The following is a 16826-nucleotide window of genomic DNA, read 5'->3' as shown; positions in this document are numbered from 1 at the left end:
GGCTTGATGAAAATGCTTTCGAGCTTAATACCAATAATGCAAAATATACAACAGTAGTGTTGTCTAGTGCTCAAGGGCAAGTCTTGTAGGAAGCTTTGTGAAGAAATCTGTTTGGTCGAAGTGCTAGATAGGTGAAGGTGTCATGGCAATCATGCATTGCTAGGCCTTATAAAACCGCTAGTGTGGGGGAACATTGCTATGACTGTGTAGCTGTAGATTTTAGTGCTTTCCTATTGAATGAAACTAAATCTATGTTATTGTTTTATCGTTTGTGGGAAATTTACGATGTTCAAACTCAAGCAGAATATCGCTGAATCGGTAGGTTAGATAAAACAGTCAAAGATATTTTGGGAAGTGTGACCACTTACATAAAAAATATGTTGTGTTTCATCCTTAATTTTGTTGGGAATTTGTTCTTAACACATGAGACAGAATATCAGTATCTGCCATAAAAGGTTTTATAGATCTGTATTAATAGATATGCCGATGCTTTGAGATTTATTGCTGCAAAAGTTGACTTTAAGCTTATATTATACTGTATTAATAAGGTATGGAAGTTTGATAAAGATTTATAATGAATATATGTAATTTTAGACCATGAGCTAAATTTTTCAAAATGTTTAAATACGAGATCGATTTGTTTTGTCTGCATTAAATAAAGCTTTGATGAATTTTCGTTTTCAGATGTAAAGGCAAATATATATATATATATATATATATATATATATATATATATATATATATATATATATATATGATATAAACTTTCAATGGCGAATACATTTGTTCATATACTTCTTCTGTCTGAAGTCTAAACTAAGCATCTAAGACTCTACAAACCCTGCATATTCTTATTCAGCAAGGTTTTAAAAAAGTTTTCATCAAACAAAAATTTTTAATTTGCATCGTGAAAGTCGCACAAAAAATTATTTAGCCATTGCAAAGCTTCACTTTTGACTACAATACATTCAGCAGATAGACCTACGTCAAAAATTTTTTTAAGTTTCTCAGTTAGATTTTCAGGCTAAACATGGCTCCCAGGAATAGTGCTGTTGATTGAACCAATGCCAAACTCTCAGAGAAACTACCTGATGACCACAAAAGCTACAAATCAATTGATAAAATGGTTGATTCGAATGAAATCATTAAGTATCGACTAGAATTCCTAGATGACCAACAACCTACAAGATTGCATTCCCATAAACATGCTTGGAAGTAGGAAACAGAGCTATTGTTTTTAGAAACCTAAACACAGAAAATATTTGCTATGAAACTCAGTTACTTATTAAGCAGACGATAGCATATGCTTCAGAGACCAGCATTTTGGCAGGGAAATACACAGCTGAAAATTTGTTCATCCAAGGAATTTCCCATTCTATCAGATCTGTCATTAGAGTTCAAGAGATTCAGTTTCGATTTCAGCATTGCAATGTTTTTGAATAAAAGTCAAAGACAAAGTCTGGAAGTCATTAGACTAAACTCTAAAGAGCTTGCATTCTCTCAGGTCAACTTTATGTAAGCTGCTCAAGAGTTAGTAATACTAAAAATTGTACATCTTGACACCAGATGGACAAACCAAAAGTGCTGTGCGCTTAGAGGTACTCCAGAACTAATATCTCAAGATTGTGCCCAGAGTATCAACAAGGCTTTTTTTAGAGATTATACGGCAATTGTATAGTTATTATTATTACCATGTCATCCTATGACAAATCCCATCACACCTTTCCTTCAAATGAAATAACATCACAGCTATAACAAACAGTCGCTTTGTTCACTATTCACTTCTTTTACCCGTACAACTCCTGGTACCTGTGCCAGTATATAATGTGTATATATAATTGTTTTCTCACCCCTATCAACCAAAGATGGTGGCAGTGTATACCCACTTAGGTTTCCTATCAGAAAGCTAGAGGTTTGAGCACTTGCCTTAGATCTTTGCTGTTTTCAATAGCTTGCTTTTCTGTAACTAACTTTTGTTTATCACTGCCAGTATTCAGGCAAGCCGCATTTGATGTCCAGGTATTATAGTACTATAAAATATAAATGCTCAAAAACTGCTTTGCCGTAATTAAGACAAAGCCTTTCAGTTCGTATAGTATTAGTAGTGTTAGGAATATTAATATGTAAATTATTAAAGCAGTTAATAAATTCTAGCATAATTTTGTACCTGGATTTAAAAAGAAATGAGTTAAAAAGTATAAAAATACAGTTTATGAATGTACGGAGTATTTAGACCTCTGCACTCTTCTTTTTTGAACCAATCATTTTTGTTCAAAAAGGATTTGTTCAAAAAAAACAATAACACCTGCACATCAAATTGTTTGTACAAATTAACCGATTGCATTTATAAACACAGTCTTTTATTTAAGCTTAGTTTAAAACTGTAATGATGAAGAAGAAGGAGCAAAGCTGATACCAAACGTATTTACTAATCACAGTGGCAGCAAGCAGTTGCTAGATACCAATGGTGAGCAATATGGCAACACGCTAAACCTTTACAATGCTTCTGAATTACCCTATAAACAAAAACAAAGCAAGTGACATAGCAAAGAATTACTTTATGGCAAGAATACTAACTTTTTCTAAAAAATACAATAGATACATTATAAGCATCTGTTGTTGTGACTTCAGGAAACAAAAATAGTTTGAATTGAATTCTTGTAAATCAAAACAAGTCAAATCAGCATAAGAAATTTGTGGATTGATGTATTTCCATTTTACTAACTTACACTAACTTACACTAACGTACACTAACTTACACTAACTTACACTAACTTACACTTACACTAAGTAACTTGATGGCCATTTATATCCACGCAGGTATAAACATTACTGCAGGCAAGTCATTCATCCATCATTCCCGCTGTAGTTATCTTGAGCGCGTGCATTTTCCATGTTGTAGTTATTATTTGTAGATGTGTTTACACTGCAAATAGACTGTCTCTCTTGGTCTTCTCTCTCCTCAACTTCTTCCTCCGGTGAAAAGTAGCGAACAAAGTTTAACTGTTTGATGTTTGTGACAGTACGGATGGTAACCATAACACATATTATTCCAAAGAAGAGGTAAACTGCAAATAAATTAATATAGAAGGTGAATTAAATTGCCCTGTATAATATACTGTAATATATGTATAATATACTATAATATAACACAAAGGTTGTTCAACTGCTGCTAATGAATCTTTTGGCTCCATTTATTGGCTGGCCACATTATATTCCGCTGTTTCATAATTTTGTGTGGTTTAAACTAAACAAAAATTGAGCAAGCTCTGATAATTTTTTTACTGAAAGAAATAGCTAGAGTTTTTCCTCAAGGATTAAGTATGGTGTCTGCAGAGGCTGCGCATGCTTTTATGAGCATTATTGCACCAACAATGCTGGTCTGTGATTTTGGCTGAACATGTCCAAGTTCATTTACAAAGGGACCTCGAAGACTGAAGACATGCCCAGTTGCAGAGAGCAGTTTAAGGTTGAGTATACCATTCTTGTTACCACCAGTGGCTTTCTGTGAGAATTCAACTCCAACCTGTTGTTTGCAAATCAGGAGTCGTAAGCTATTTGGCGGCAGCTGTTCTCAATAGGCAATGATAGCTGAGTGACAAGTTACAAAAAAACGTCTAAAACTCTTTTAATGAACTTTTAACAGTGACGGTCTAAATTAGAGAGATGTGAAATTCTTGGCTTTTACCAAAAAAAGCTTTTGTATACTTTCCATTAAGACACACATTAGTATAAAAATAACTTCTCATGACAAGTTGCCGTTTGCCAGTTGCCATATCAAGTTGATAGAAACAAGATGTTGTTGGCGAGTCAATGTAGATTTTGGCAAGTTTATGTTGGCTAGTAGGTTATTTGGCTAGCGGGTGTTAGTTGGCTGATGTTGAAAGGTTGGCATTGCCATGCTGGTTCTGGCAACTTTGCACATGCAAATTGAAGCTGGCACGATTGTACTGGCAAATGTTGGTAGACCTATGTCGTTAGTGCCCTGTGACAGACTAGTCAATATTGTCATGTTGTTGTATATTAGTTACTGCTATATCGGTTAGTACATGGCGGGAGCCAGCATTCACTAGAATGTTGAGACCTGGCATTGGTGATTTGATGCCAAAAACATTATGCTAAAAAAGTTATTTTATGAATTTTCATGGGAAATACAAAATAGGAGATTTGATGTTGGAAAATGAATGCTAATGTAAGTACACATTTTACACAATTTAACAAAGTATGTAAGACCAATGGTAATTGAAGTAGTATTAGGTACTAAAGGAGACTTTTTTAATTCGTCTCAAGTTCTCGAAGTTGACAATATGCTTGCGAAGTCTTCCAAAACTAATCTTTACATACATTTTAAATGTTTCTGTCATCTGTGATACTTACAGACACTTGCCTGGTTTAATCCATAGCAAAAATATGAATAGAAAAGGGAAACATTTCAAACATACTTGTGCTATTTTACACATTGTACCAACTCTAACATATGTTACAGTTGTTAATGTATACCTATATCTTATAAAAACTCTAACAAAAAGGTAGTTTTGAGATAAATGTTGCTGTATAAATACTAACTTATATCACATCAATATATAAGGCAGGCCTAAGGGAACAGATCAAAGTACATTTATTTACCATTGTAGAAAACTCCCCGGTTAATGAAAAAGATTTTCTGCATTGCAGAAAACGAGAGTCAAACAGATATATTAAAGACAGCGTACAGAATATGGCAGAGTCTTGCTGATTGTCAATAACTACCTATTTATTAATCAAATACATGTAGATGAGCCTCTTTGATTGATGCAAATTTATTTGCAATGAACAAGAACACTTGACAAAGTTTAACGACTGTCCTGCCATATTAAACATTTCTAATGTTTAGAAGATGTTTTCATTTCTTTCAGATGCTAATACCTTACAGCTATTTCAGTTCGATAGCTGGCATTCATCTGACAACAGAAGCAGGTCAAAGGGTTATTGACATGTGTCTCCACATGTCAATAACCCTTTGGTCTGCCTGTGAATGTAATTGGACAATAGATCCATTAGTTGAAGACATTTTCTTTTAGTCTCAGAAAATACGCAAAATGTTTTAATGATGTTCGTTAATTGCTTTCATCCAAATCTTAGAAGAGCACCTAGTAGTTCGACAGACAATTGTATAAGACCAGCCCCTGCCTTTTTAGCTATATATAACTACAACAGTCTTAAAATAAGTTATATTTTAGCTACTCATTTAGAACATAGTTATATTTCTAGATTTAAATTGTCCTATTAGAGTAAAAGCTTTTCTATTTATGCAAAGAAGCAAAAATATGTTTTATAACATTCAATGGAATGATTTGTGCTTTTTAAGTTTTCAATTGACATTCAACAAAATTGAGAAATTACATTGTGATGACTACAAATAGAAGATAACTCTTAGCTACATGTAGCATTGTATTGAAAGTATTCAATCATCCAATTTAAGTCAATCATTGTCCAAAGATGTTTCGGGTTGTAAAACTTGTAGTAAGAAAGGATTCAAGCAAATTGGTCGACTTGACATTCTACTAAAACAGCAACTGTTTATATGCCTTTGGGTAACTTTTTTAACAAAAGCATAATCTACAAGTTCTTGAAAAAAATTGGCTTCAATTGTAAGCACATGAATAAATGTACGACAACTCCAAATATACTTACTGGATACACTAAGTTGATAGAATGTGCGTGATGGCTGGGAATAGCCATTCCCAGGAACATAGTCACCGAGACCTAAAACATATTCACCTTGACTTAAATTATATAGTCAAATATTTAATCTTTAGCTGTCAGGCATCACCAGTCTTATAGCAATTTGCCTGTTTGTTCACCACAGGATTTTTTACAAACAAGCAACTTCAAAGTTGCCTTCTCCTATTTACCAGAGGCTAGAATTGCAGTGGCATGAGGAGACATACTAGTTAATCGCTTTATTACATTTAGCAAACTATAATACTGGAGCTAAGAGACCAAAGTACATACTTTGTGTGATGAAATGATAGACAGCTAGATGTACATGTGTATGGCTATACTTATGAATTTCATGTGTACATGGCTATTTGGGTTATACTTGTTACCTACCGATGGTTGATACTGATATGATGCAATAGTAAAGGCTGTCAAGGTAGTTCCATTCACTCTCTAGAGATGAGAATATTGCTGCCGGGAGTAGGAAGATACAAAGGAGCAGTGTTGATAGCACTATGGCAAGATGAACTAGCTTCATGTATATATCTTGTTTTCCCTTCAATAGCTAAAACAGAGGTCAATAATGTTTAGAAATGATGAGAAATACAATAAAGAGTTGAGATTGTATAAGTATTTCCCTGGTTTACTGAATGACTTTGCATAGCTTTTTCATGATTACAATGTATATCTATAATCGCGAATGCATGTGCATGTGTATTTACTTGTACCTGTATTTGCTCATTTATAATTAAATTTACATGTAAATATACATGCATATTTGCATGTACATGTAGATATACATGTACATGCACATGCAAATATACGTATACATAAACATGTAAATATCTATGTACATCAATATTTACATGTACATGTATACATGCATGTACATGCAAATATACATGCACATGTAAATATACATGCACATTTATATTAGTATGTACATGTAAATATACATGTGCATACACATATAGATGTGCATATGCATGTACATGTAGATATACATGCATTTGCACATGTGAATATACATACACGTGTACATATAAATTGTACATGTGTATTTACAGCACATTTGAATGTACATATACATATGCATGTACATGACTGCTATAGACTATTGTAATTCCACTAAGAAGTTTTTATAAATGTTTTCCAGTTACCTAACATTGTAATTTTTAAACATTTTCTATTTGCAAGCAAAGAAATTAAAATTTTGAATATACTTATTCTAATATAGATAAATAAATATGGAAAATATAATAAGTTACTTTGTTTTGTAACAAGTGATTTGATATGATAATGTTATTTGCTTGTTTCCAAAGAAATATTATTGACTGTATATTTGCAGTTTTTTTGCATAAAAACATAACGGGTGTATGACAGTTTGTTTTTTACAGCTATCAAAATATATTTGAATGTAAAAAAATCTCTAGCTGCAAGACAACCTTCCATAAAGACACAAAAACAACAAGTGTTCCACTTCTAGCTTAATTCTCTTTAAAACACACGTTTTTAGATAAAACATTAGTTTTTCTAAAAACCGATAAATCCATAAATCAATAGCAAATTTTAACCAGATATATTTATATATATATTTATATATCTATATATATATATATATATCTATATATATTTATCAAAGTTGGTGCGTCTGCTTATGTTTTTCTGTGTTTGACTAACTATAGGTATTTAAGTCTTAAAATAACAAATCCGTATTGCAGCAGGTTTGATCTCAGATCTTCCCAATCGCCAGTCCAATTCCTTCCCGATTAAGCCACACAAGCTTGATAAATCCATTAGGTGATATATGATATCGTTACAACGCAACATCATGGAGGGCGTTGGCATAATTTTAGGCGTGCTCAATCGGACAGCAAGTAGTTAGCTCTTATTCTTACTCAAACTAGCCATTGGCAATGTGCCAGGCTAATGGCAAGTGACAGGCAACTACATTACCTCTCATTGTTTTAGCATAGAGCTATTAACTATATTTAATCAACTATACTCATTAACTAATAGACCTATTAACTATACTATATGTATAGTTAATAGGTCTATTTTTATAAGCTGGTTTTTAATACCTGTAATTTCACTAGTAAGATGATAAAGTAATTATGTTTAGCAAATAAACAGGAAAACAAAGTTATTTTTTCACCAGCAATAAGGTAAAATATTTCAAAATTATGCCATGAAAATTTAAAATCCTTAGCTGATGCTGAGTTTTAAAATGTTCAGCTACCCAGGCATATTCATTGGTTTAAACAGACTTAACTACGATCATTTTTCGTTTTGAAAATCTTTCCTTTGAAAAACTTACCTTTGAACGCAGAAACCTCAAAAGTAAATTAAGTGGTTTCATCAACCTTAAGGTGACAGCTGACAGCATCACAAATGTCAGAGGCACTCCGAAAGTTGCATAAAATATTGCAAAGAGTTTTCCTGAGTCTGATAAAGGAATCGTATAGCCATAACCTGCAAAATTTAAAAAGTTACATGTAATTAGTAAGATTGTTAGAAGCATTTCCTGTTTAGTTATCACAATCACTAAAAGGATTAAAAGAGTCAAAGGGCATATGACAAGTCAGAGCTGATTGTGTAAGATAACTCGATATTTTGGCCCAGAAATTTGTAGAAACAATCTCTTATGGTGCGTTTGCACCTGGCCGAATTGTCAGAGTTGTGTTTTCTTCAGGAGAATCAGAATTGAAAAGGCTTTTAGTCTGTAAATGATTTAAGATACATTTTGCAGAGATTTTCTACCAAACCAACTCAAACTCTGACCATAGAAATGTGTCACCATTTTATCCATTGTATACAACATCAATACCCAATCTATTTTCCGCTCTTATCAGCATAAACACACAAAAAGAGTCTTTCGTTGCTACACCGCATGTACATGTGCGTAATGAACATAGCCGGTAGTAATTACTAATTAGTTTTGATTTTAAATTATCTTGGTGTAAAAGCACCTATTCTGCTATTAACGCTATTTGTAACTGATTCTTTGAGAGAATAGAATATACCGCCATTGTATTTTTGGAGCTATTTTGAAATATTATTGGCAAAATACTCAGTATATATATATGTCGGTCAAAATCGAACAGCGGAGACTAGGACAAAGCCGATTGACAACCAATTTTCAAAATTAAGCAGCTCCGATAAACTGGACTAGTGTAACCGCATGTTTATGATCATTTCACGTACGGTAATAATTTTGGAGATATTTGCAATTGAAAATGTCTCAAAAGTTATGTATGGTATTTGCTTTCTTGCGTCGGCATTTTACAACAAATTTTCATTTTACGCCAAACTGACTTGGTTGACGTGGGAGCAACTCCGATATATCAATCTAATAGAAACGCAACTTTATGGTAATTTTAGTTAGTAATTTTTATTGCCAATATCTCAAAGGTCAAGTATGATATTTGCTTGTATAGGCTGCTAGAGTCAATTGTGCAGTGTAAGAGCAATGTGAAACAGACAATGACTCTGTGAGTTTGACTAGACATGTATCAGTCCAGTAGCACCAAAACTTTGATGATCAGAAGCATGCTAAAATTCAATGGATACCCAGTTATAAGCTATGCTAAGAATTCATCTGCTTTAGCAGTTTCATGACAAGTTGTCAGAAACCATGTTGCATTTGGCATAAAGAACAGGTTAAAGTCAGATGCCCTTCATGTCTCCATCAGTAGCTATTCTAATAATTGGGTCCAAACCTATCATTCTCCAATAAGGTGGTATATAAATTTAGTAAAAAGCTCGATATTTGTTCTCACTTACTTTGTCTTGCTATGGATAAGTTTTTAGAAGTTTATTTCAAGGTTTCGAATTTTTAAAATTGTTTAGGCGTTTTCAAGTCTGGATAAGTATGAGCATTTCTCACAGTTTTCATTTATTTTAAATTTTCAATAATTAAGCTTATTAAAATATATTTTTTGACTTTGGTATATGTCTCCTCTTCTATACATATCCACAGTTTATAGCTATATTTTGTTAAGTAGAAGATACACGGATTGCTTTTAAAACATTGATGCTTTTAGCTAATAAGATCTTCATTTATTAAAATGCATTTTTTAGACTATTACATACTGGCAAACGCATAAAACTTTAAAGCGTAAAAAGAAAATGGGCAAGTATTGTCTATATTTGTAACATATTCTTTATCTACGTTGTGCTGTTTACATAAAATAAATTATGCTAATAATGCATTATCAACTCTTTTCAACTCTATTTTGCCATAATTGTTTTAATGTAATTATTATGGCAAAGAAAACACTATGGGCTTTTAATGACTACAGTTTTGTGATCGTGCCCTGCTTGGCTGAGCTCTGTTTGCTCGGATACAGTCTGTAGTTGATGATTTGTAAAAGACCAAATGTAGATACTACATGTTGTCCCTAAAAGCATCCCAGTGAGTCTTTAGTCTTGAGTCTTCAGTTTCTCACTCTTGTGAGTAGTGTTCTAAAGCTGAGGTGGTGACCAGCTGCAAGTGTTTACTTTGCATGGCCTTCTTAGCTGATAAATTACTGTTTCCTGCAGATGGTATTTCTCATAGGAACTATTTAAGTAGAAGTTAGGGGGTAAAAAATCTAACAAAGGAGGAAAAAAGTTGAACCAAATTTGACAAGCTTTAGCTAAGCATGATTAATTGCAAGTTACGGTGCGGTGCGATAGTCAAAGCATGTTCCTCTTTGCTTTTACTTATTAATGGTCAATGCGGACTTCTTCATGCGTCGCTGTTCTCATTGCAGCGACTTTAGACGAGATTTATGATGCTAGCTGCAAACACTTAAGCTGCATATTAACATCAAACTACATGAACAGTTTTTGAATCACATCTTATCACTGTATTAAGATATAGTATATTATTATAGGTCTACTTCTTACAGTCATAAAACACATCAAGTACTTTTGGCGTTACACTCATTTATTTTTATATTGGCTTGTATGGATCATGGCATACTTCTCATGGTGAAACATTGAATATAAATTATGCTGCACTGTTGTAAGGTTAACAAAATATTTTCTAAAGGCATTGCATCTGCCATTGGAAGATTGGAGCTAAACTGTATTTTAGAAACAAACTGCTAAACCGTTTGATTTTTATGAGAACTACTAGGTCACAGTTTTTGACTCGACCATGTTGGGCACAGCAAAGCAAAGCCAAGTTTTTGTTGGTACAGACTGCCAGCAAAACCTTTGCTTTTACTAAGAATGTTTAAAATTCTTTTCTGGGTTCATTCTGTAAAATAAAATATCAAGCACTGGCTGTTTACACCGGGTGAGCAGCCACTCAAAAAGTGAATATGGTGTCTGATTAGTTTATTGTGTGTGTTTGGGAGCATTGTTGCACAAACAATGGTTCTGAGTCATGATTGGACATACTCGAGTTCAGTGATAAGGGAACCTTCATGGTCAGGTCCACACCAAGTTAAAGATCAACAGTTTAAGGTTGGATGTGATTCCTGTCATTACATTTATTGAGAATTGAACTTTAACCTGATGTTTGCAGGTCATGCTAGACCACTAGACCACTGCTGCTCTCATGCTGCGGACTAGATAGCTGGGTATCTTGTTAAATTCAAAGACACAAAGATATATTCATTAAAACTAACAAGGTCTAAATGTAATCCTGTAGCATGGTATGGTAAGTTTAGACCTATCTGCTATCACCGTGTATTCTAACAGCAAATTGTGCGCAGTTTCTGCTGAATAATATGCTTGGATTATCGGAGGAAGCTCCTTGTGATCAAGAGATAACAGAACATGATTAATTACTCTTCTCAAATGCAAAAATAATCTTGCTAGTCTCTGTTGTAACATTTTTGTATTTTTAAGCTAAAGCCTTTCTTCTATGACAAGTTTGCATTACAACGTGACCTAAGAAAACTAAGTGAGACAGTAGATACATTGTAAAAAACTGTAAGGTTCCCTTACCAACTGTGGTTAATAGCGAACACGTGAAAAAGAATGCTTCTCCAAAGGTCCATCCAGACTGGAATGTAACATTGTTTGTTACGAGAACCCCAAACTTGTTATAGTTGATGACTGCTTGCAGAAACTCTTCCAACTCCTCATCTACAATAGCAGTTGCAAAATAAGAATTGAGTAGCTGATAGATGCTAGAATTGATACAATTACGGCACGTTTTAAGATTTCAGAAAGAGAGTTGAAGCCTTTTTGATAAATGCAGTGTGTATACTGTCAATAACTATAATAACTCCCAAATTAATTTACAATGTGTCTATGGACCCTATAAAGGTTTAATGAAACCAAAAAATCAAGAGAACTATTAAAATGTAGCTTCAAATAGCAAGATAACTTAGCAGGCCAGGTATATTTTTCACCTGCTTAGGGAACAATGGTAAAAACTGCATTTGATTATCAACGTGGTGCTCATAGAACAACATTGATTAATAAAAACCTCTGCAATTTATCCGAACTTCACAAATATGAAATACAATACATAAAATAATTTCAAGTCATAAAAAAGTAAAACAATCTTTTGAGAACATAAAAATTAGCAGCATAACATAAAGTTAATATCAATGTTCAGCACCACATCAAGGAGAAAAAAATGTTGAATCTATGCCTCATCATTTTGTTACAAACGTAACAAGTGTGTAACATACTTACTTATATGCAGCTTACATACCTGTAGAATACATGCATGTAACTTACATACATGTAACTTACATACATGTAAGCTACATACATGTAACTTATATATACTTGCAATTTTTACACACGTAATTTATAAAATCAAACTTTGTATCTAGCAGTGATTGCTTCCATTTTCAAATTTTCGAAAAGTGCAACTTCTTTTCATTTGTATAAGGCTGCTATACAGATAGCATGCAGATAACTGGCTCACCTGTTATAAAGGCTAAACAAACTGGAGTTACTAGCATAATTTTAACTTCTCGGTCAGTCAAAAGACAACTTAGCCTGTAATTTAACCGCACTGCTATTGAAAATGTTATGAGATGGAGCCTTTTATTTAAGAATTCCACTCTATACAGATGCTCATTGATAAATTGAGTGCACTACCAGCATCCTAATATAAATTGTAGCTGAGATACCAGCTTAACAGTTTTCTGTTAGTGGTGAGTCAGAGAGTCAAAGTTGTAGATAGCACTTACTGAATGTCCAAATACTTTTAAACTAGTTTACTGTGGTGTAGAATAGCAAATCAACTACAACATTAGTACAACTTTAGGTTTAAGGCTGAATGCACAAAGCTATGCGCCTACATAATCTTTGAACCGTCACCCATGAGTTAAGGGAACAATGAGTAATCACATGATCACTTAATGGCAACGTTTCAGATGTCGATGCTAGTGGTATAATAGCTAGGATATCATTGAAAACCTAAGTCTTGGATTTGGAATAAAAAGGTTATCATATGATCTTCGAAGTTTAATAATTACAAACACGTTCAAAAAGAGCTTGAAGTACTGGGTTATTATTGGGTTAAAGTACTTAAAGGCTTTAAAGAACTAAGTACATATGCTTGACACATAAAGGACTCCTAATCATAGCAAACAGAGAGACATCAGTTAGCAGCACTTAAACCTTTCTCTTTGTGGTTTGAGAGAAAAAAGCCTCAAGGGAAGACCAGTAATAAAGAATTTCAACTGAGTTTCAACTCACTCTATTATGTCGAAAGAAACATGGTTAAGCTTTTAACCGGATAAGTGGCATATCGGAGGTTTTACGCTCAGATGTAAACACAATATTTCAGTTAAGTATCATAGTAGTTTTTATTGTAAGCCTACCCTAATATTTATACCTATCTATAGTTTAATTTAGTGGGAGTGTACGCAAAAAGCAAAATAAGCACAAGTGAAAGCACTATAAAAACTATTCTACATTTATTTTGGAAGCTGTATATTCATGGTACTGTCAGTTGCTGATAAGGCCAATAGTGAAGTTTAATTTTCTCTTACTGCTAGTTACAGCAATTATAAGTGGAACTACATATAGTTTGAAATGGCAGACTGCACTGGTATTTACTGAAGCATAATTTTAGATTTTCAGTTAGGTGAACTTTTGCAAAATATTACATGTGTGCAAAATAAAAAAAACTTAAACGGTTTTTTGGAGACAATGGCCAAAATATTTTTTAATACTTTACAGAATAAAATAGTTTTTACAGATGGTTTATTCTTCTACAAGGTTGTAATGCTTAATGTTTGTCAGGTACATCTAGTTGTTAACCATGAGGAAGTTACACTGCAGCTAATATATATGCAAGAAGGTTGAATTAGGTTGTCAATTAGCATGCATTGGCTAACCGTATCAAAGTCACACCAGTTGTCAGACGCCAGATCTGGTCAAACTCAAATATTACTAACAAAAATGAAACTCTATATCTAGAATGGAAGTTAACGGAGTAACAACTCAAAGTAAGTACATAACAACTTTCTTCTCAGTTTACTGTAGACTGTATAATGTAATGATATCTACACTACATCAGCTAATATAGACAACATGTGTGAAGTCTCTGACATACATTTTATATCTGCAGTAGATTGTAAGAGCAACTTCAACCACCAGTTTTTCTACTAGGCAACTGTTTTAAATCTATTACCTGCATAAGCAGGAAATATAATACTCATAGCTCTCAAAATCTGTCAAGATCTTGAGGGCTGGAGATCATCTCTATGTGATGCAGCAGTAATATCATGATATTGTTAAATTGAAGCAAGTATGAGGCATTAATCGATAACTCAAGTACCATCAACTCTTCATATTAGGAGTTTAATGTAGCTACCGACCCTAGTGTAGCTTATAGATTTATAAGAGTGTTAAAAAGGTCTTGAAAACTCTGAGTGGACATTGAATTACTAGCACTGCAACTATACACCTAACTAAAGTAAAATTTCAGACATTTGTAAGAAGCACCTATCGAGCTATGGCAAATGAAATATAAGAATGCTTTATCATTGAGATCCTTTGCGACCGCACTTTTTGACATTTTTAAACTTCCTGATTAGGGATTTGATGCAAATAATAGGCTACCAAGTATAACCACTGATAGAACTATTTACTTACGCGTGATAGAATTGTTGACTTTGGTTGCAAACTGCTGACGAATATGTCGCAGTTCGTCAGCATACTGTTTTTCTATAGGTTGTTCCAGACCAGAGAACACAGCAGCACCAAAGATAAGATAGAAAAAGACAATAGTGGTGAATACAAATAACTTAGTATTAAGTCCAAGTTGGCAACTGGTTGAGCTCACCATTCTTCCAGACTGTGACCTGCAAAAAGAACAAATTACTTATCCTAGAGCAGTGATTATGGTAACTAAAAATCTGAAATTCCATTCATGAATCATTTACCTCTTACTATATTCTGGCCTATGGGCATAGTTAATATAGTAAGAGGTAATGTATTTTCAATTTAGAGCTTCATTGGGTTAATGACAAAGTTGTTTTGACAGATCACATCTTTTTGAAGTCGAAATACAGTTGAGCCCCGCTTCTTTGGACATCACTTTCTCAAACTTTCAATTTTTTTGACAATTTTGAGAGTCTGAAAAAAATCAAATGCGAGCGTGTTTGTCAAAAGAATGACACTTTGACCGATTGGCAGAATGTTGTAATATAATTTTAATTTGTTATTATTACTTGCAATAATATTATACTGTAACCTAAAGCAGGTATAACCATGTGGTTCTTGAACATGTACACTGTACACACTTATTGCACCATATTTTAGTCTAGTATACGTGCAAAACTATATATGTAGGCTGCATGGCTATCATATGGGTGTACAGTACTCTATTTTCTATTTGTAGAATTTTTCAATGTTCAGACATGGCCCAGTTTATATTAGTCAAACAAACAAGAGTTGTTTGTAACCTACAAACAACGTCTATCATTGCAGAGTCTTTTGCATACAAGTAAGCATAAACAGTTAGTGTTTTATCCGTATTCCATGGCAACAGGTTTGGTTCAACACGTAGCAGTTTGGCCAAAAGAAGGACATATGTGAACAGTAATTTTATTAAAACTAGTTCATATTACTAATAACACTATCAAAAAGTGCTCCATTTCCTTTTGAGATGCTAAAAAGTGGGTGGGTAATTGCAAAAGCAAGCAGAACATTGCACTCAAAGTAGGCAGTAAAGGGATACACCAGATTTTCCATAAAATATTGTAAGGCATTATAGGCAAGACAACACTAAAATGGGCTGTATAGAAGCTTTGGAAATAATTACAACACAATAAAGATAGATGCTAAACCTTTACCAGTTTTGATGAATCATAACAACAGTAACATGAGGCTCCAATAAAGATCTCTCTATTGATGAATCATAACAACAGTAATATAAGGCTCTAATAAAGATCTCTCTATTGATGAATCATAACAACAGTGACATAAGGCTCTAATAAAGATCTCTCTATTAAAGTAACTTCTTGCGCTGCTTACCAGATATAGGGAGTAGCAGTCTGCTGTTAAGTTATGCTAAAATATCAGTTTCATTTAGGTAACATGTATCCACTTCTGGCATCCTTGTTAAAACTTGCGAGTATTATGAGATAAATTAGAGAACGCAATAGTATTTGTTATGTGATGCTATGCTATGGTAGCTTCTTAGCTCCACCCACTATTGGACAAACATATTGGTGCTGATCACCAGTTAAACTCTTTGCTCTATGTAGTAGAACTAATGCTATATGTTGTCTACCATACTTGTGTCAGTGTTTAAATTCATCAATTTGAGATTCTTACGAGTTTTTCTGATTCTGATCTTTGATTATTTGTTAGTTATCAATCATTGACATACTTCAAGCCTAGTCTACTCGATTTGCACTCATTAAAACTGTAATACTTTCTCTTTAACGTTTGCATTTTTTTGCATGCAACTTAATATACATATACATGAACTAAAATTTAATATACCTAGTGTTTTTATTTGTCTTATATTGCCTACCATTTGATTGCAGCATTTTGTTATTTTCTTTAAATTGGAAAATTGATTCCTTGGGATTTTTCCTCCAAAAGTTGTAAATTTTCTTAACTACTATCGACATGTATATCTCTTTTTAGTTATTTCATTTTTTACTGTTGTTGTTCACTCACTTGCTCGTTCACTCTTATACAGATGTTTC

General features: G+C 33.3%; 1 protein-coding gene across 1 annotated transcript; it reads right to left on the bottom strand.

Annotated features, from left to right (window-relative positions):
• Positions 1-2180: 2180 nt before the first annotated feature.
• LOC137406351 (potassium channel subfamily K member 1-like) lies at positions 2181-16237 on the bottom strand. Its single transcript, XM_068092921.1, has 7 exons — positions 16144-16237; positions 14761-14969; positions 11641-11781; positions 8018-8172; positions 6094-6265; positions 5674-5745; positions 2181-3068 (listed from the first exon to the last, which is right to left on the bottom strand). The coding sequence occupies exons 2-7, from the start codon at positions 14951-14953 to the stop codon at positions 2848-2850; spliced, it is 954 nt and encodes a 317-aa protein (XP_067949022.1). The 5' UTR covers positions 14954-14969; positions 16144-16237; the 3' UTR covers positions 2181-2847.
• Between the last annotated feature and the right edge of the window lie 589 nt (positions 16238-16826).

The sequence above is a fragment of the Watersipora subatra genome, chromosome 10 (assembly GCF_963576615.1).
Source record: "Watersipora subatra chromosome 10, tzWatSuba1.1, whole genome shotgun sequence".
Lineage (NCBI taxonomy): Eukaryota > Metazoa > Bryozoa > Gymnolaemata > Cheilostomatida > Watersiporidae > Watersipora > Watersipora subatra.
The sequence above is the reverse complement of the archived record's forward strand: the minus strand, read 5'-3'. Positions and strand labels throughout refer to the sequence as shown.

What these genes read in the sequence shown, in the direction of transcription:
- LOC137406351 (XM_068092921.1), bottom strand. Translation starts at nt 14,953, where the DNA reads ATGGTGAGCTCAACCAGTTGCCAACTTGGACTTAATACTAAGTTATTT. An exon ending in AGTCAACAATTCTATCACGC is followed by an intron (nt 11,782 to 14,760) that starts GTAAGTAAATAG and finishes CTGCTATTGTAG; the next exon opens with ATGAGGAGTTGGAAGAGTTT. An exon ending in CTATCAACTTAGTGTATCCA is followed by an intron (nt 3,069 to 5,673) that starts GTAAGTATATTT and finishes ATTTATTTGCAG; the next exon opens with TTTACCTCTTCTTTGGAATA.